At 42.3% G+C, this 19,850-nt stretch overlaps 1 protein-coding gene across 3 annotated transcripts in view; it reads left to right on the plus strand.

Moving 5' to 3' along the window:
* Positions 1-19,850, plus strand: part of LOC117361215 (synaptotagmin-like protein 2) — a 156,032-nt gene that overhangs the window by 75,910 nt on the left and 60,272 nt on the right. For all 3 annotated transcript variants that reach the window (XM_033946250.1, XM_033946251.1, XM_033946252.1), the window contains exons 4-6: positions 13,501-13,609; positions 15,011-15,128; positions 18,395-18,485. In XM_033946250.1, coding sequence (XP_033802141.1) covers positions 13,501-13,609; positions 15,011-15,128; positions 18,395-18,485 — 318 coding nt within the window. The remainder of the gene's footprint in view (positions 1-13,500; positions 13,610-15,010; positions 15,129-18,394; positions 18,486-19,850) is intronic.

Raw genomic sequence — 19,850 nt, forward strand, 5'->3', positions numbered from 1 at the left:
TCTCTTTGGGCACACTGCCCAGACCCTCTAATACAATGCTTACACTACTGCAATTTACTTCTAACAGGTCTCCCATTGAACCGCCTATCCCCCTGCAATCTGTGCAAAACTCTGTTGCATGAATTATCTTCTGCCAGCCTCATTATACTCACATTATCCCTCTCCTCAAATCACTTCACTGGCTCCCTATCCACCTTCGCATACAGTTCAAACTCCTATTACTAACCTCCAAATGGGTTCATTCTGCAGCCCCTCAATATCTCTCCTCTCTCCTTATACACTTCCCCAAGAACCCAGATAAGTTGCTTTTATCTGTACACTTCTCCCTCGTCATTCGCGGAGGATACAGGCAGAGCTGGACCGCGAATGCCGAGAAACCGCCATTATCCAGCTCTGATCCACCCCCACCTCCCTGCCGCCTTCCTGGCCCTACCTGGTGGTCTAGAGGGCTTTCGGGGCAGGAGCGATCTTCCTACGCTCCTGCCCCATGCAGATCGCCATCAGGAAATGGCTGTAGGGGGTTCCCGACGTAGTCTCGAGAGACTACGGGAACTCCCAGCAGCCATTTCTTCATGGCGATTTGCACGGGGCAGGAGCGTAGGAAGATCGCTCCTGCCCCGGGGGCAGCAGAGGAAAGCACTACATCACCCTCGACCGGGGCCACACAAAATACTTCACGGGGCCGCAGGTTGGACACCCCTGGCCTAGAGGTTTGTGGCACTGAGTTTCTCCCACTGTATTAATTGTTCTCAAAGAAGTATATTTATGGTGCTATTGATAGTTTAATGTTTACTGAAGAGAGTCTTTTAGCGAGTCATATAGGTCCTCTGCCTGACCTGTCCCTCACCCACCTCTACCTCCTGTGTCGTCTCACTGTGGACAATGGAATGGCAGTTAGGATAGTTTGATAATGCTTCCTTCGTTGCCAGGGTTACCAACTGTCAATGTTGTAACTGACAGTAAAAAAGGAAAGGAAAATGGCATAGCTATGTCAGAGAAAATGCCCTGATCAGTTGTGCTGATCTCTAGCACTATGTACTCATGCTATTCAAGGCTTGGGTACTTAGGAGGTAGAAAGTGAATTAAGGGGTAAATTGTTTATTGTGCGCTTCTATACCGCTACTAATGACTGGGGAGTCAATTCAGAGCGGTTTGCATGAGCTTCTGTAGAGGTGTTACAACAAAGAGTTACAAAGAGCTTCTGCGAGATGTTATAATACAGAGTTATTAAAACCGGCATAGTTATGGCATAATCAATCAGCCTACTTATGTTACCGGCACATCAATCGTCCTTCTTATTTGCATATGTTCATAACAAATCAATCGTCCTACCTATATTCACATCTAATATTAGGTTTACTAAGGAGTTTGGCCTATTCAACTAAATATAGTCTATATACATGTATCTGTATCATGTTTATGTTTATTTTTGAAGTATTATCTTCCTCAGAGTCTAGTTTTCTGGGCTTCAGCCCTTGGTTTATTTATATCCTTTTGTGTTCTTCCTATTGAGTTCCTGATTTTATTTTATTTTATTTTTTGTGGGGGGAACTAGCCGATTGTCTGTTCTATGTTGTTTTATTGGCTAAAATAGTCTCCCTTAGGTATCCACTTAACTGATTCCTTCAAAGATAGGTACCTTTCTTCAGTTGCCTATATTGTTTTCCCCACTGAACCTTGTAACTACTTGAACCCTGTCAAGTTATTCTATCGATAAATCAGATATCTTATACTTGTATTTCTATACCACAACATGTAATTTACTTAAATCATTGTAATGTAATTCTCTCGGTAATGTCCTGATCTCTTTTAACTGTAATCCGCTTAGAACCGCAAGGCACAGGCGGAATAGAAATCACAAATGTAATATAATGTAATGTAATGGTCTTTATCCCTATCTTGAACTTTCCGGTATCTTTTTCTAGTTTTAGTTCCTTCGACAGGGCATTCCACCACCTTGGAGCCATCACCAAGGACATTCTTTTCCTGACACTTGTATTTGATGTCTCTGAAGGAGGGAATTTCCAGCAGATGATTTTGGCTCGAGCGTATTGTGTGCTGACGTAGTCTGGCCGCTAGATATTGTGGTTCAGAGAGATGAATGCAGTAGGATCTTTAATTTCACCCTGCTTTCAATCGGGAGCCAGTGTAGTTCTTTCAGTAGCAGGTTGACACTTGTGTGCTTCAATTTTCCCAGCAGAAATCTTGCTGCTACATTTTGTACCATTTGAATCTGTTTAATCATGTATTTTTGGACACCCAGTAGGATTGCATTGCAGTAGTCAAAAATCAAGAGTACCAGGGTTATTATTACGTTGGACATCGCTTGGCGGGTAAGGTAGGGTTTAAATCCTCTGAAGCGCATTCCAGGTGTCCACCACACATTGGGTAAAGAAAAACTTCCTAGCATTCATTTTGAATCTGTCCCCTTTCAACTTTTCCGAATGCCCTCTTGTTCTTTTATTTTTCGAAAGTTTGAAGAATCTGTCCCTCTCTACTCTATACCCCTCATGATCTTATAAGTCTCTATCATATCCCCTCTAAGTCTCCTCTTCTCCAGGGAAAAGAGTCCCAGTTTCAACAATCTCTCAGCTTATGAAAGGTTTTCCATACCTTTTATGAGACATGTCGCTCTCCTCTGAACCCTCTTGAGTATCGCCATATCCTTCTTAAGGTACGGTGACCAATATTGGACGCAGTACTCCAGATGCGGACGCATCATCGCCCGATACAACGGCAGGATAACTTCTTTCATTCTGGTTGTAATACCCTTCTTGATTATACCTAGCATTCTATTCGCTCTCTTAGCGGCTGCTGCGCACTGTGCCGTCGGCTTCATTGTCATGTCCACCATTACCCCCAAGTCCCTTTCTTGGGTACTCTCCTTCAATAACATCCCTCCCATCGTATAGCTGTACCTCAGGTTTCTGCTTCCCACATGTAGTACTTTACATTTCTCAACGTTGAACTTCATCTGCCATCTCGTCACCCATTCCCCTAGTTTGTTTAAGTCCCTTTGTAATTCTTCGCAGTTCTCTAGTCTGAGCTCCACTAAATAGTTTGGTGTTATCCACGAATTTTATTATCTCGCACTTCATCCCTGTTTCTAGATCATTTATAAATATATTAAATAGCAGCGGTCTGAGCACCGAGCCCTGCGGAACACCACTCGTGACCCTTCTCCAGTCTGAGTAATGGCCCTTCACTCCTTCCCGCCAACCAATTTCTGATCCATTTATGTATGTCTCCTTCCACCCCATAGTTCTTCAATTTCCGAAGTAGGCGTTCATGGGGTTCCTTGTCAAAGGCTCTATGGAAGTCTAGGTATATGATGTCTATGGGGTCTCCTCTGTCCATCCATTTGTTAATTCCTTCAAAGAAGTGCAATAAGTTCGTTAGGCACAAGCTCCCCTTGCAGAATCCATGCTGGCTGGTTATCAGAAGTTTGTTTCTTTCAAAATGTTCATTGATGTTATCTTTTATCAGTGCTTCCGCCATTTTCCTCGAGGTCAGACTCACTGGTCTGTAGTTTCCCCGGTCACCTCTTGATCCCTTTTTAAAGATGGGTGTAACATTGGCTATCTTCCAATCCTCCAGGATCATGCCTGTTTTCAGGGATAGATTGCAAATTTGCTGCAGTAGTTCCACTATTTCCTCCTTTAGTTCCTTCAGAACCCTTGGATGGATTCCGTCCGGACCCGGGGATTTGTCAGTTTTTAATTTTTATATCTGCCTGCGTACGTCTTCAAGGCTCACTTCATGGATGTTAATGTTTCTGCTTGATCTCCGTTGAAGATTTGCTCAGGTTCCGGTATGTTGGTTGTGTCTTCATTTGTAAATACAGATGAAAAGAACATGTTAAGTCTTTCTGCCACTTCTTTCTCCTCCTTTACCACTCCCTTCCTGTCTCCGTCGTCCAGCGGTCCCACCTCCTCCCTAGCCGGCTTCTTCCCTTTAACATATTTAAAGAACGGTTTGAAATTTTGTGCTTCCCTGGCTAGCCTCTCTTCATACTCTCTTTTGGCTTTTCGAACCACATGGTGACATTCTTTTTGATACTTCCTGTGCTCTTTCTAGTTCTCCTCAGTTTTGTCCTTTTTCCATTTCCTGAATCAATTTTTCTTATTGCCTATCACTAACTGCTTCACTGGACTCTGTCCACTGGACACCTCAATTTGCAGCAACCAGCATTAGGCTGAAGGGCAGAAAGGATTTGGGACAAAGGGAACAATAGAAAGGAGAGAGAAGTCTGTGCCCCTTTTAAATATGGTTTGGTGGCATTATGACTTGTAACAGTGCCTAGCTGGGCTTTTGCTGTGAAGTTCCTTCTAGTGTGGGAGCCCCAGAGTAAAGGTAGGCACAGGGATAAATTTGGTCGCCAACCCATCAGTTCTTTTCCATTCCCATCATATTGCTACCATCTTCTCGCCATCCCCACGGTTTTCTTTCCTATCCCTGTACCCAACCTGCATTTAAAAGATCTTGTAACTTCACCCAAAACATGAAATATGTGCTGTAACTTGTTAAAATTTAACACAAAACCACAGACATTACTTTGTTAAATATAAAGGGAAACGTTGTTTTTGTAAATATCACAGTCCCATAACATTCTCGCAGTCCCCGATGATGTGCTGGAAGCAGGGATTCCAAGTAGAGGTGGGCATGGGGACATAATTCTTCAACAAAGACCAATTCAGGATCATTGTCCAATCCCTTGTGCTAAGTATTGTAGACTATTGCAACAGCCTCTACTTACCTTGCCCGACCAACACGATAAAAAAACTGCAGTCCATCCAGAACACAGCCCTCAGACTCATATACTCACTCAGCAAACACGACCACATTACCAATGCATACCTTGAATCCCACTGGCTACCAATAAAAGCAAGAACACAATTCAAACTCTACTGTCTCATTTTCAAAGTAACCCACGGCACGGCACCCAGTTACCTAAATAACCGTTTTCACCACTACCTCCCACCAAGAAGAAGAAGAACACAGAACCTTTTCACCTACCCACCACTCAACGGTACTCGTCGAAAGAAACTTTACGACAACCTCCTGGGGACACAGGCAGCTAAAATAGACTCTGACATCTTAAAATTACTGACCAAAACAACAGACATAAAAGAGTTCCGCAAAGAAATAAAAACATTACTGTTCAAAAAATATCTCCCATCACTCTAACCACCACCCAAAGAGCTCCCAATCAACGACTTCGGAAATACCCACCTATATCATCTTTTTATCTGTGATCTAGAATGTACTGTAATTTCTTCTACACTACACCCGATTTAACCGATCGAGTTGACATGTATTACCTCTGTAAAATGCATTATCTTCTATTATATGTAATATCTTCTGTAATAAGTATTATCTTCTGTGAAATTGTAGTATCATAACTCATTACTGTTCCTGTAACTTACTCTTATCCTGAAATGTAACTCTACTGGAATGTCCCAGATATTTTCTATATTGTAATCCGCCTAGAACCGCAAGGCACAGGCGGAATAGAAATCCCTAATGTAATGTAATGTAATAATCTTTTCTCCTTCCCCATTCTATTGCAATTATCCCCTCATCATCTCCGCAGATTTCCCATTGTCGTTGTCCCCTTGCATACCTCTACTCTATGACAGAGTCTGGGCAGGAATCTATAAAGGAAAACGTGACAATGTACAGATGTACTCCGAGGGGAAAAAGCATTCTGATACTTTTGGTGTCACTCGAACGGAAGGCTGTACAGTAACAGAATATGCAGCCACCTCTGGGGTGGAAGGCATTACACTGCAAACCACAACCTGAAACTGTAGCTCATTGACCTAAAGCAGTGTCTTGCAAATCTCTGGATGCCATGGCACACGAAACCTTGTGCCGCGGCTGGAGGGCATCTGGAAATGCGTGGACGTCGATGCATGAAATCATCATGTCGATGTCCATGCATGCGTGAAGGCCCTCCAGACGGGGCTCTGAACCGCCAGTGGGGTGGGGGGGGGGGTGTATGTATGCTGCAATAGGAGAAGCACGTAGAGGAGCAGAGTCGCTGGCAAGGACTGAATGCCTGCAGAACGTGCCTCTCACCATGAAAGGCGCATCCTGTAAGCAGTCAGCCAGCGCCTCTCCTCCCCGGCGTCTCACAGCACACCCTGAATCTCGCCACAGCACACAGTTTGTGATACACTGAGCTAAAAGTTACACTGTTTCATAGCTTTCTATAGTTGTAATGGCCTTGTGGTGGAGCCACGGCCTCAACACCATGAGGTTATAGGATCCAATCCCAGCACTGCAAGCCACCCAATCCTCCATGGTCCCAGGTACCATACAAGCACCTGAACAGTATATATGAAATGACGTTGTCAGTATATATGAAAACCACCTTGAATGTGTAACCACAAAAAGGCAGTATACAAGTCCCTCCCTCCCTCTTTTTTTTTTTTTTTTAAATGGTGGTTTTGTGAAAGGAAGATTGTTCTGAATCTTTGGAGCACAGAAGATTTAAGAAATTGATTTTCCACATGATTTTCTTTCTAGTGTGTTAAAGTCAATCACAATTTTTTCAGGCACATAGAAAAGGGTTTAATTTATTGCTGTGATTTTTTTTTTTTTTTTTTTTAAGATGATTGCCGTTGTGGAAGAGGTCACATGCTTGGGAACTCAGTAATGGGAGAAAGTTTCAGAGGGTGGCCTTGCTCTGAATGTGCCTGGATTTCATTGTTTGTCTTCTGTTCGGTACCTGCCTCAAAGTCTAGTCTGAACAGAGAGGACTGCAACTGTAAAGGCAAACAATGTGAATCTCCTTTCGGGGAGGGGGGGGGGCGGGTTTCTCTGTTTATTGAGATCAGGTGACCTTCTTTTCAAACAGGAAAGGGCAGAGGAAAAGCTTGGAATGGATGATATGGGTTGGCTGCAGCTGGAACTCTTGCCCTAGAAAATTGCCAGACTAAATTCTGAAACTGTCCACTTGAGCTGCCAGAAGAGACATAGTTCTTTCTGATCTAATCTAATATTTGTGAGTCGCACAAACCTAAACAGGCTCTAGGCGATTTGAAGAAGGAAAAGGGTAGAATGGGCAGAGAGGGGAAGTAAGGAAGAGAGGAGGGAAGAAAGAGGAGAAAAACCTAACCAACTAAGCAAAAGAACAGGTGCTTAATAAGGAAAAAAAAACCCAATGATATATTTTACTTAGGGCTCCTTTTACGAAGGCGCGGTAGCGGTTTAACGCACGTAATACCGTGTGCTAAACCGCCAGCTGTGCTAGCCACTACCGCCTCCTCTTGAGCAGGCAGTAGTTTTCAGGCTAGCGCAGGGGTTAGTGCATGATGAAAAGTCGCATGCGCTGAAGCTGGTAACGGGGCTTCATAAAAAGAGCCCTTAATTTTATATCGAAATTAATGTTGAGAGCTGTCTAGTTCTGTTGTGTGATTGTTACTGGAGGACCAGAGAGGAGAGGGGGGAGGGGAGAGAGGAGAGGGGAGAGGAGGGACTAATAAAGAGAGAAGGAAGATGAATCAGGAGGCCATCTGGATTGTAGAGGTAGACTGAACACTAGCAGCTTCTGACGCTAACATACTCAAAGCCCCAAAAAGTTCTCTTTTTTGTTTTGTTTTGTTGAGTTATTCAAGCTTGACTTGTACATGACTTGCCACATCACAGAAGAGAATATTGTCATCTCAGCAAACCTTGGGCTCCTTTTACCAATCAGTGCCATGCTGAATACGAAGAAACGCATTCAGTTCCCAGGGGCTTCTTCTCATTCAGTTCAAGCTAATCAATAGGAATGTTTTCTAAAAGGAGCCCGTTGTTAGGTGTGTCTTAGAGTGAAAGGGGGTCCAAAAAAGAGATGACACAAACCCACAGCAAAATGCACCTAAATGATAGAAGAGATTTTCCATTTTCAGGGTTTATTTTGGCTAGTTACTTAAAAGTTTTTGTTTGTTCCTGTTAAAGGGAATTACTGTTTTGTTTTCCTGTATTAAAAATTTTGTTATATTAAGAAAGTTAGCCCTCCCCTTTTTTAAAAATCTTTATTCATTTTTAAACTTTCAACAAGTGATTTATAATACAATCATATACACTTTAATATCACTTTTTAATCACACAAATATTGAATCATAATATAATTCCTCCCTCCCTCCCTGGAAATAGTTTTTTTAAAAAGAAGTAATGACTTTTCCTGATGCTATTAAGATTGAAAAATTCCATTCTTTACTGTTCCGGATATTTTTTTTTTTTATTTCAAATATTTTTATTGAAATTTTTAAACAAGTGGAACATAACATATAGAACAAACATGGTAGTTGCCAGTGTTCGAGGACATAAATGGACAAATAAGGTTTTTAAATAGTAAACATGTAATAAGAATTCTGTAAACACACAAGGCAACTCCAACGGAGCTGGAAGAAAATCCTGGAGAGGGAGGAGAGAATAGTACCTTGCTCAATCAATAAGTACAGATGGGGGACAGTTCAAATATTGAAATGTTGTAAAAATTATAAATTTTAAATAAAAAAAAATAGAGGATGGAATAAGGAGAGGATCCCAGATATATAGTGAATGTAGCTCTTTATTTCAGTAATAAGACTACCCAATGTGGGCCGCGTTTTGCCCCAATCAGAGCTGCAACAGGGGTAAAATTCAGTTTGTAGAGTGTGAAAAGCACACATTTTTATAAAGCATGCCGTGATTCAGCACTGATTTGGAGTTAGCTGTTTGGAAGTTCCTGCAGCATGATGTTATGTGAAACATGGCCCACGTTGGGTAGTTTTATGATAAAGAGCTACATTCACTGTATGTGGGATCTGCTCCTTTTCTGTCCTCTTAGAATGCAAAGATCTATCCAGAGATGGGGGAAAAAATGCAGATACACGGGCTCTCGCTGCCCAGCATTCCCCCGAGGACCAGTGCTTCCAAGCTTTAAGTTTAGGCTGGTTGGTGTTTATTCAATAAATACCAATTTTTTTATTTTTATTTTTTTGCTTCATGCATGTTTTATAATCAGACATGTCCCTGTGCTTGATTGTCTGAAATTGCGGGATGCATGGGTGGGAGATTTGAATGTGGAATTTTCTGAAGAAGTAATTTTGAATGCTATTAAAAAGCTGCCTTTGTATAGTAAATATGCTATCTTTTGGGAACAACACTTCAAATTGACTCTCCGCCTATATATTTCTCCTCGGAGAGCTTTTCTGGCGGGGCTCTGCCCGACTGCGGACTGCCGGCGCTGTGGTGCTCCGGATGCTGGTCTTGGTCACATGTTTTGGTCTTGTTCATCCATACAGACCTTTTGGGAAGCTGTCTTTCTTTTTGTGGATGACATCTGGAACATTACAGTTCGGAGATCAGCCCTGGTGTTATTTGGAGCCTCTTTGCATTTTCATCCCTGTCGGCCTGGAGCCTCTGCATTCCTTCGTTGGATGGCTGTGATTGCTGTCAAGTGCATCTTACTTAAATGGATGGAGGCGGAGGCTCCTGACTATTCCCTTTGGCGTAGTCACATGATTACGTTGCTTTCTTGGGAATGGAGAGGTGTTCAGGACATTTCTTCCTTGCCTGGACGGGCATTCCAACGAATTTGGGAGCCTTTTTGGTCTACACTATCTCCGGTGACTCATAGCCACATTCTGAACTGCTAGGGTCTTGGTATTATCCTTTTATTTACCTCACTTTGTTTGGCATCAGTGAGAGGGGGAGGGTGGGGGGATGGGTTGGGTTGGTAGGGTGGGTTTGATGGTTTTAGTATATAAATTTGAGCTACCTTGTTGTTTTCTGTTTTTGATTCTGATTGTTGTTTCTTGGTGCTCAATAAAATATATTTAACGATAATCAGACATGTCATCAAATATACTTGGTAAGAACACTTCTAAAGTCTTCAGGAAAGTTGTAGGTATAATTAGAATAATCAGTAGAATCCTTACTATAAGGTGCTTTGGACACGTGGCTTTTCAAATGGAAGTCAACAAAATCAGACAATGGAACCAATGTCTGGTACTATGAGTCGACCTGGAGGAGCTATAAGGCTTTTGTGAATTTTTGGCACAAAATATATAACCGGAAATACAGGAAATTCTTGTTGCATAAATCTGTATTCTTTTTCCGTAATTACATTACATTAGTGACTTTTATTCTGCCATTACCTTGCAGTTCAAGGCGGATTACATAAGAGGTTATCTGGACATTTCCAGAAGTGTTACAGAGTTGAACGGTTACTTCAGGGGATTGAAATGCTTCCTGCGGTGTTAGTTTGTCTTGATGGATTTCTTGAACAGCAGGGTTTTTATTTCTTTTCTGAAAGTTTTGTAGTCTGGTGTTGTGATCAGTAGATTGGAAGCCATCATTGTGATCAGTAGATTGGAGGCCATCGTACATTTTTTTGGGTTTGACGCCTCTGATTGGGGGGGGGGTGAATGGTGTCTGGGTTCTACTTTGCCTGGTTGTGGTTGTTCGGATAAGGCGGTTGTTCAAGCAGGCTGGGTTGTCTTGAATAGTAGACAGTAAAATTTGAATAGTATTCTTCCTTGTATTGGGAGCCGTGTGAGTCGAGGTATGCGGCGGTGATGTGGTCGTGTTTTTTCAGCGAATAGATCAATCTCAAAGCTGTGTTTTGTACTGTTTGTAGCTGTTTTATCATGACTGCGGGGCAGGGGGAGATAGAGGATGTTGCAGTAGTCTAGAAGTCCTAGGACTAGGTGGACCATGAGCTGGAATTGTTTTCTGTCAAAAAAATTTCAGATTTTTGGATTTCTGTATTGTTTTGTTGATTTGTGGTTGCATGGTACAGCATCTGTCTATCATCACTCCCAGAAGTCTTAGGGTGGGTTGAATGGGGTATGTGATTGAGTTTATTACTAAGTTTGTTATGGTTGTGGTTTTGGTTTTTTTAAGAAGTATAAATTTTGTTATATGGGTTCAGTTTTAGTTTGTGTTCTTTCATCCATGTTGCCACTGTTTCTAGTGTTCTATGTAGTATGTCTGTCATGGAGGGTGGTGGTTGATCAAAAGGAAGGAGGATGGTGATGTCGTCTGCATAGCTATAAAAAGTTAAGCCTAATTTGTCTAGGCAGGTGCCGAGGGATGCAATGTAGAGATTGAAGAGTGTTGGAGATAATGGTGACCCTTGGGGAATGCCGCAGAGGTTGGACCATGGTTCCAAAGCCTGAAGAAGAACATGGTAGATAACTTCTGACAACTCAGCAGTAGGGTCTTGCAATAGTCAAACATAATACTGAGTGCCTGTTAATTGACGTGTAGCCTCTGCAACAATATTTATCTGTGTCCAAAATAACAATTCCCCCACCTTTGTCGGCGGGGTGAATGACAATCATAGAATCCCTAGCCAAAGTCTTAATAGCTTTTTGATGATCTAAAATCATATTTCATTTTATCCTACTAGGAGCCCCCTCAACATTTGCAATTTCATGTTCAACCAGATTTTGAAACACCTGTAAACGAGAGTCCATATTCCTAGGAAGGTTCCAAGTGGAAGATCTATGTAAAATCTGCTGATCTCTGATCTCATCCATTTGATCTTTAAAGAACATTCTTAAGTTGTATTTCCTAATCAATTTGTACATACTAATAATACGCTTATGCAAAGGACTATAATTGGCACAAGGGAGAAAAGATAGTCCTTTCGAAGGCACTAAGATCTCAGTGAGTGTTAAAACCCGTTATAATAAATTGAAAATATTAAATGTACTTACAGCTACTGCCAAGATGGACGTCTCTCCCTCATTCATCCTCTTCTGAGGCTTGTACTGGAAAATTTTGGGTGTGAACTTGTAATATCATAGAAACATGACAGCAGATAAAGGCCAAATGGTCCATCTAGTCTGCCCATCCGCAATAACCATTATCTCTTATAGCATTGGCTGTTGCTGTTGATCCACCAGATTCCCCCAAACTTCTCTCATCCTCTCCAGAATCACTAGAGGTTTGTGCATATGTGATTTTCTTTGTCTTTTGGGGCTGGCGATTGCGATCCATCCATGGGTATACAAACCCTTTAACAAAGTCATTCTCATCCCTCTTGTATTTGTCGATTTTTGCCTTCCTCACTTCATTTTAAGGATAAACAATTTTTATTGATGACAACCAGGAACTACAGAGCAGTAAATATCAAACACATCCAAATACAAAGGAATAAGTATAGATAAAATAACATAGCTGCTGTAGCCATCAAACAAATTTTCAAATTAAAAACTCTAAAAGACACAGAAAACCCACCAACCCCTCCCCCGTCCCACAACATAAGATACAACAAACAGAAATATTCTCTGCAAAAATCCCTCACTTCATTTTTAAAGTCATCCATTTGTGTTTTAAACTTCTCTAGCTTGTCGGTGACTGAATTCTTGCCGCTGAAGCTTCATCACTTTCTCTTCAAATTCCGCTTTATACTGACTTTACTCACTTCTGGTGGTTTCTATAATGAGCAACATGAGTTCATGCGAACACTTGTTTAAGATTGCGTTCCACTTTTCAAGAAATGTTACATTGGCCAAAAACAACCTAGGCTCGGTTCGCATGCATAGGCCTCTAGGTATTCTTCTAGTGCGGCAATATTCTGCCAGTGTGGCTGCGTGCAACTCAGTACAAATATTCCTTTTTTCCAAGAAGGTTAGCTGGTCCCAATCCATTGTAGATGTTTGATTGTCTTTCGGAGAAAACAAACCGAAGGTGGGGCGCAGATCCTCTGCTTGCTGATCAGTGTACGTGAGAACGGCATCCCATCCAGTAGACGCCATGGTGCAATCCCAAATAAATATGCAGGATCCCCACAATTTGGGATTTTGCCAGGTATCTGTGATCTAGATTGGCCACTGTGGAAACAGGATACAGGAGTAGATGGGCCATTGATCTGATCCAGTAGGGCTATTCCAATGCTGTTATGTTCATTCCTAGTGAACTGGCCGCACAGACATCTCAGCAGTGCAGAGGGGCAGCCTAGTGGTCATTGCAGTGAACTTCACCTAAAGGGACCCAGGTATAAATCCCACCTAAACCCCTTCATATTGTATGGTGAGTTTTTCAGGAACAAAGAGAATCTTCTATACCTAAAGGTCTACCAGTATAATAGCTCTCCAGCTTGCAGGTCACTCATATATTTAAGTACAGGAGGCATTTCTATGCTCCAAGAGGGCTCACATATTTGTACTGAAATGAAAAAAGTTAGCCTGTGTTAAAATGGGAACCTGGAACCTAGGTTATAAGCATTCTTTTCATTTTAATTCTGATATATGTTGATTTTATTATAAACCGCTGCGTTCAATGAGTTTGTAATGGCTGTAAATCAAGATTGTAATCAACAATAAACCATAGGCTGCATAAGTTGTGAAATTCTTCTGAGCTAAAAAAAAAAAAAATGGTGTAAAAATATATCAATCACCCTCAGATTAGAAGAATTTAAATGTGTAACCTGGTCCCTAAATGCATCCCTCTAACTGATTTTTTTTTTTTTCTTATTAACAATATAACACTTTTCATTTTTCTTTCTGTCCAAAGATGAGAAGGCTGAACAAGTCAGTGACGGTGAACACGGGAAACACAACCCACCACCTGCACTACCAGCTAGCTCGTTGGAGCCGAGCGCTGTTCTGCCTACAGATGAAAGGTAACCGGCACATCGATTACAAGGACGTTAGAAGCCAGACATGTTAAATCTACTGTGTTATAAGGCTGTAGTAGACTCCTATTGGTTTGGAAAATAAGTGCAGGGACGTGCTTTCCAACTGCAGCTCATGTCCCCCTCTCCCCCCCCCCCCCCCCCCCAAATATCTGAATGATTACAGCCCAGTAAGTTTAGAGACCTCAGATATCAAGTCTTGTGCAAGAGGCAGGGAACTCTACAACCAAGGACTGTGGTAGGAGGCTCAGAGGGCAGAGTAGACAGGAATGACTGAAGGAAATAAGTCTTCACAGAAGTAGGGGGGAGGTTAGATATATGGAACAGGCTCCCAGCGAAACTGATAGAAGCAAAAAAGCCGCCGTAGAAAGTGGCCTTAGGGAAAGCGAATGGGGGACTGCCTTTATGTTGCTTTGGCATTTCAAAGTGGTAATGAAGGATTCCCAGGGTCCCCATTCCCTTTCCATTTCATCAAGCCCGGTATCCTGTTTCCAAGGGTGGCCAACCCAGGCCCCAAGTACCTAGCAGGACCTGAAAGAGTGGCAACATTCCAGAGCTGAGATCTGAGATTGTGACGTCATAATGCCTCATTCCACCAATGCCTAAGAGCCAACCTCATCAGTGATGTCACAATGGCTTGATTTCAGCTCTCATAAGAATTGCCATACAGGAACAGACTTAAGTTGTGGCTCACTGGTTGAGGTTGTGAGGCCAAATCCTGGTGCTGCTGCTTGTGACCACTTTGAATATCAGATTTAAAATACCAAAGCCACAAAAAGGCAGCATACAAGTCCCTTTCCCCTTAATTGTACTTGGTGTATTGTATTCAGTATAAGCTGGGACATATGACATTATACAGCTTGCCTTCTTTGGAATTCTACCCATTTGATTTGCATATTTATCTGTCAGATAAGGAATCTGTCGCGCTGTAACTTATTAAACTTTTAGCCACAAGGACTTCTTCACCTTCTTATATTTTACTGAGGCCATTTCAAAGCACTTTAGGGCTTAGAGGGGAGAAGATAGAGAGTTATGTTTTGTTAATATTGTTTTCATTATTATGCTGTAAAGAAGTCCTGAGTGTAATGGCTGTACATTATATGTTGGGCAGCTCTCCAGTAAATCAGGGATGAAAAGTGATTCTATTCTGCAGTAAGAGACAAAGCAGGATGAATTATTTGGTGGGCCCTAGGCAAGCAAGAACACTAAAACGTAACACGTCCAAGAGAATGTGAGGGTGGATTTTGGTGAGCAAAAGGAAATCACTTCAGAGGGAAAAACGGGAGAATACTACCAAGGAACTGAGATTAGAAAGAAAACAAAAATAAAGAACTATACAGACATGCAGCAGGGGGAAAAAATGATGCTAAATTTTGCTTCTGGTGACAGATCCAGTGAAACGAAAGATAACAACAGTTCGGAGGAACCCGAAACCGTGCCGAAGTTAAAGGTGAAACTACCCGCGCTGGAAATGTCAGTAGCAGCTGCATCTGCCCCGTCAGAGAAGGTAACGCGCACGCTCGCTATCACAAGAGCCTGATGTTATGGAAATGTTCTGTGAGGGAATGACACAGCAGTATGGTACAGAAGAAAATGGTCATTTTGAGGCCTCCTTTTTAGTTGTGTAGCAGGAAAAGGTTTAATGAGTGTCGTTATATAACACAGCACCTAGACTGGCAAGCTATGTAAAAGCAACAAGTGCATTTGTGCACCTTGATATATCAGGCTCCCAGATGTTTCTGCAGCAAGCTACACCCACTTCAAGGCAGGATAACTTCTGCGCGTATATGCCGGTAGGAGTCAGCACATATGTGTGTACTTTATAAAATAGTGTACTCACTATCCACATACAAGCTCAAATTTAAATTGAAAAAATCTCTTAAAGGTTGGGATTCAATGTGATACTCTCTTATTTAAAAAAATAAAATAAAAATTCCCCAACCTAATGCAGGTTTCCAAACACAGATCTCGGCGGTGATACCCAGGATTGTCAGCGTTAAGCTTTCACTTGAGATTTACACTCCCTACTCTTCATAGATCTCAAATAATAATAATAATAATAACTTTATTCTTTTATACCGCCATAACCAAAAGTTCTAGGCGGTTTACACTAAAAAGAGCTGGCCAATCAGCGAAATACAATAATACAGTAAAAAAATACAAATATTTGTAAAATAGAATTTCAATAATAAAACTCTCATCTAATATAATAAAATGGTAGGACGCGCATGCGCACTAAAAAAATCATGTTCCCTGATCCTGTCGCGAAAAACATGATTGCTCATGCGCGGGTTTTACGTCACCTAACTTTGTTCCTCCACCATGCCACGCCAGCCATGTCCGCCGCCGGCCTCGAGCTCCTGGGGGCCGGCGGCGAGAGCCGCCTGGCTGGTGCTGAGGACCCGCCTCCCGCTTCCGCCCTACACAGCCAATGATCGCCTCCACAGCGCGGAACAAGTCGACGACTCCCCCCTGCCGCTCCTGTTTGAAGCGGCCTGATGAGGTTCGCGGCCGGCTGTAGCGAACCTCGCAGGCCACTCTCCACATGAAGCACGTTCCCTCTGACGCGATCGCGTCAGAAGGAACATGCTACCATATGGAGAGCGGCCTGCGATGTTCAAAACAGCCGCCTATGAACCTAAGCAGGCCGCTTTGAACAGGAGCGGCAGCGGCGGCACTCCCCCCTCCTTTCAGCGGCCGGCAAACAACATGGAGGACTGCTTCAGGGAGTAATCGGCTTCCAGCCTCATATCTCAGGCCTGACCCGCCACTCAAAGGGGAGAGGATATGCTGGATGGAGGGAGCAAGACAGATACTGGTTAGAAGACTGAAAATAAAGGGGGAAGAGAGAGAAAGAGAAGATGCTGGAAGGGAGGAGTTAGCAACAACAAAAAAAAACTCCCAAAAAAACAAACAACTGGAGAAATAGAAGCAGATAGAGATGCAGAAAAATAAATGGAGGAAAACTGAAAGATAAGGTTAAAGTCTGAGATGGATGTAGGAGAGGAAGTGAAGACAGGAATGAGAGAAGAGCCAAATAGAATGCAAACCCTGGTAAGAAAATTGAGAGAAGAGAGCAGAAACTGGGATAAACATGAATAAAATGGCCAGATAATAAAAGTAGAAAAAAAGAATTTTATTTTAAATTTCATTAACAGAAAATGCAGTTTTACTGTAAATTTGCACTGCTTTCTTTTTATATTCCAAAGTGTATAGTGTTTTTTCTCTTTCTCTGGTGTTGAACTGCATATTGCTGGACAGGGGAAGCAGGAAGAGGTGCTGATGGACAGGGGGGGGAATGAAGGGAGGCCTACTGCTGGACAGGGGGAGCAGGAAGAGGTGCTGATGGACGAGGGAGCAGGAAGAGGGGTGAGGTAAAATAAAGGGAGAAGGGCTGCTGTTGGATAAGGTGAGCAGTGATGGGGTGGGGGAGGACACAGGGGAGGTAAAAGGAAGGGAGAATGAACAGGGGGAGCAGACAAGGGGTGGTGGTGGACAGCCAAGGAAAAAAAAGAAAGAAAGATAGAAATACAGAAAGCGGCTAAGGAGAGAGAAAAAGAAATAAAGACAGACACACACACACACATATTCTAGCACCCGTTAATTTAACGGGCTATAAGACTAGTTGAGTAATAAACTTATCGAACAAAGTGGTCTTAATTAATTTCCGATAACATAGCTTGCTGAATACATTTACCTAACCAAGATGGTTGCCTACCAGCTTGAAATGCTAGGGTCCTATCTAAGAAGTTCTTATATCTACACCCATTAATTGCAAGTATTGTTAAAACATGTCTTTTAATTTTAATATATCAATCTCAACTTCTCTTTTAGTTGAACTGCTAGAAAGGGCACTTCTTCCGACGTGTTTCGCCATCAGGCTCTTTCAAAAGGACAGTGTGTAAGATTAAGGGGGCAAGATCCTTGAAAAAGCCTGACGGCGAAACACATCGGAAGAAGTGCCCTTTCTAGCAGTTCAACTAAAAGAGAAGTTGAGATTGATATATTAAAATTAAAAGACAAGTTTTAATAATACTTGCATTTGAGATCGATGAAGAGTGGGGAGTGTAAATCCCAAGTGGACACTTAATGCTGTATTTTATAAAATATATATAAATATAATCATGATCAGTGGTCTCAAACCCGCGGCCCGGGGGCCACATGCGGCCCGCCAAGTACTATTTTGAGGCCCTCAGTATGTTTATCATAATCACAAAAGTAAAATAAAACAGCTATAAATTACATTATTACATTATTATTTATAAACTACAAAGAGTTTTACCTTATGCAAAATTTTCATTTCCTTAATAAGACATTAACTATTTTTTTCTGAGGCCCTCCAAGAATTTATAAATCCAAAATGTGGCCCTCCAAAGGGTTTGAGTTTGAGACCACTGATCATGATCCTCCCTTCACTCTGCCCATTCTTAACCCCTTTGAGAGAGATAGAGAATATGGTAGAGAAAGGACATTATGGCAAAGGGCTGCATGACAACCAAGCTCCCTCCATACGTACCAAACGCTTAGCGCACCTTATTATTTTCTGCTTCATATTCAACCGTGCGTTGTTTTTTTTATCAAGCAGAGCCGAGCTCTTTCCACGCATTTAACGACGGCTGGCAAAACCAGAAAGTTTTGACCGTAACTCTCGAGACAGAGAACTTGCTAGATTTTGTGGAAGATAGAAGAGTACCGATATATGAAGTGTCGCACTGTTGAGTTATTAGTCCTGCGTGTAACACTTGGATGTCCTTCCTGTTCTTGTCATTCTAGATTTGCAGTCAAAATAACATCTCCCCGGCAGACAGTGGCATCGGGTTAAGTCCCTTCTTGTCTACCAGCAATTCTCAGCTGCTTGAAAAAGGTACGCCTGCTGGGCTAAGCTCCATTTTTCTTTCTGAATTATCTCTCTCTTTGACAGACTCTTCCTCGTGATAACTCTTCCCACACACTGACCAGTAATTACTCTATCAAGGTAGTATAACATAGAAACTGGCTATTTGTCTTCAGAAAGAACTGGAAGGCAAACAACCATTGAATCAAATTAGATGCTAAATAATACAAGCAAAGTAGTTCCTTTTAGGTTATACTGTCAGAACACTACTGCAAAAAACCAGTCTGGTTTAATTTCATGTAAACGTAGCTGCCCTGAACTGTGTGCATGAATTAGTGGAGACCTAGAAGGTGCATTATAAAAATGGCTTGGGCACAGAGCAAAAGTGAAATGAGAACGATCTGGTCAGTTTTCATCCCACATGGGTCAGTGTTTTGTAAATGCGGACCACTGCAGGCAGAATTAGCCCCAGATATTCAGACTGGGCTAGGGTTACCAGATTTTACGTCAGTAAAATCTGGACCCCTAGACCCGACCCCGGAGCTGCCCAGTTCTACCCATCCCATTATGTCCTAGCTCCGCCCTGAGCTCTGCCCCCCAGCCTTTTCCCAGCCCCCTACTGCCTGTTGAGGCAAAAAGGCATCTGTGCATGCATGGATGCCCCCTCCCGACGCAATTTCTTTTCAAAACCCAACGTGTTGGGTCAGATAGCTCAAGCCATGAGGTCTGATGGACAATATCAGATGTAACACAAATCATCTCATAGATAAGACTTCTAATGCAAGATATCATAGTTCTACAGATTTACTCCTTTTCCCACACATTCCTTTGGGGAAAGCAAAGGGGTCCAGTGTTTCAGTGTTGATACAAGGTGACCTTCGCTTCACACACACAGCTTGCAGAAATTCCAAGGTGCTTTAAAAGTAAGAGAAAATAGTGTTTGCTAATGCAGGCCCAGCACAAAATGGAGGTGCAAAAATAGCCCTAAAGGCCAACCTTTTAGATTCCTGGTGACCTAATGGGGGGTCCTACAGGTAGGAGTGATGCCTACTCTCTCCTTCCTGTTGTGACTTTTTCACAGAATGGTCGCCAGTCTCTAGGGAGAGCACCGACTGGATTGGATTCTTTGTTCTGGGGATCTATCAGGGCTCTCGATAGTGGTGGGTTGTAGAACAGAGGAGGTGATATAGTCAAATCACGCAGTTAGAGTTTTTAATTTATGCAAAGAAACAGAATGTAGAATTGAAGATGAATGGTAATAAGAAATCATCGGGAGGAAGAATAAATAGGGAACACTTTTGGAGTTTGATGGAGTTAAGACTGAGTGATTAAGGGGAAGATGATGTAGAGGGCATGACCTAGAAAAGGCGTTGGGTTTTGAAGGAGAAAGCTTTT

The sequence above is a fragment of the Geotrypetes seraphini genome, chromosome 5 (assembly GCF_902459505.1).
Source record: "Geotrypetes seraphini chromosome 5, aGeoSer1.1, whole genome shotgun sequence".
NCBI lineage: Eukaryota > Metazoa > Chordata > Amphibia > Gymnophiona > Dermophiidae > Geotrypetes > Geotrypetes seraphini.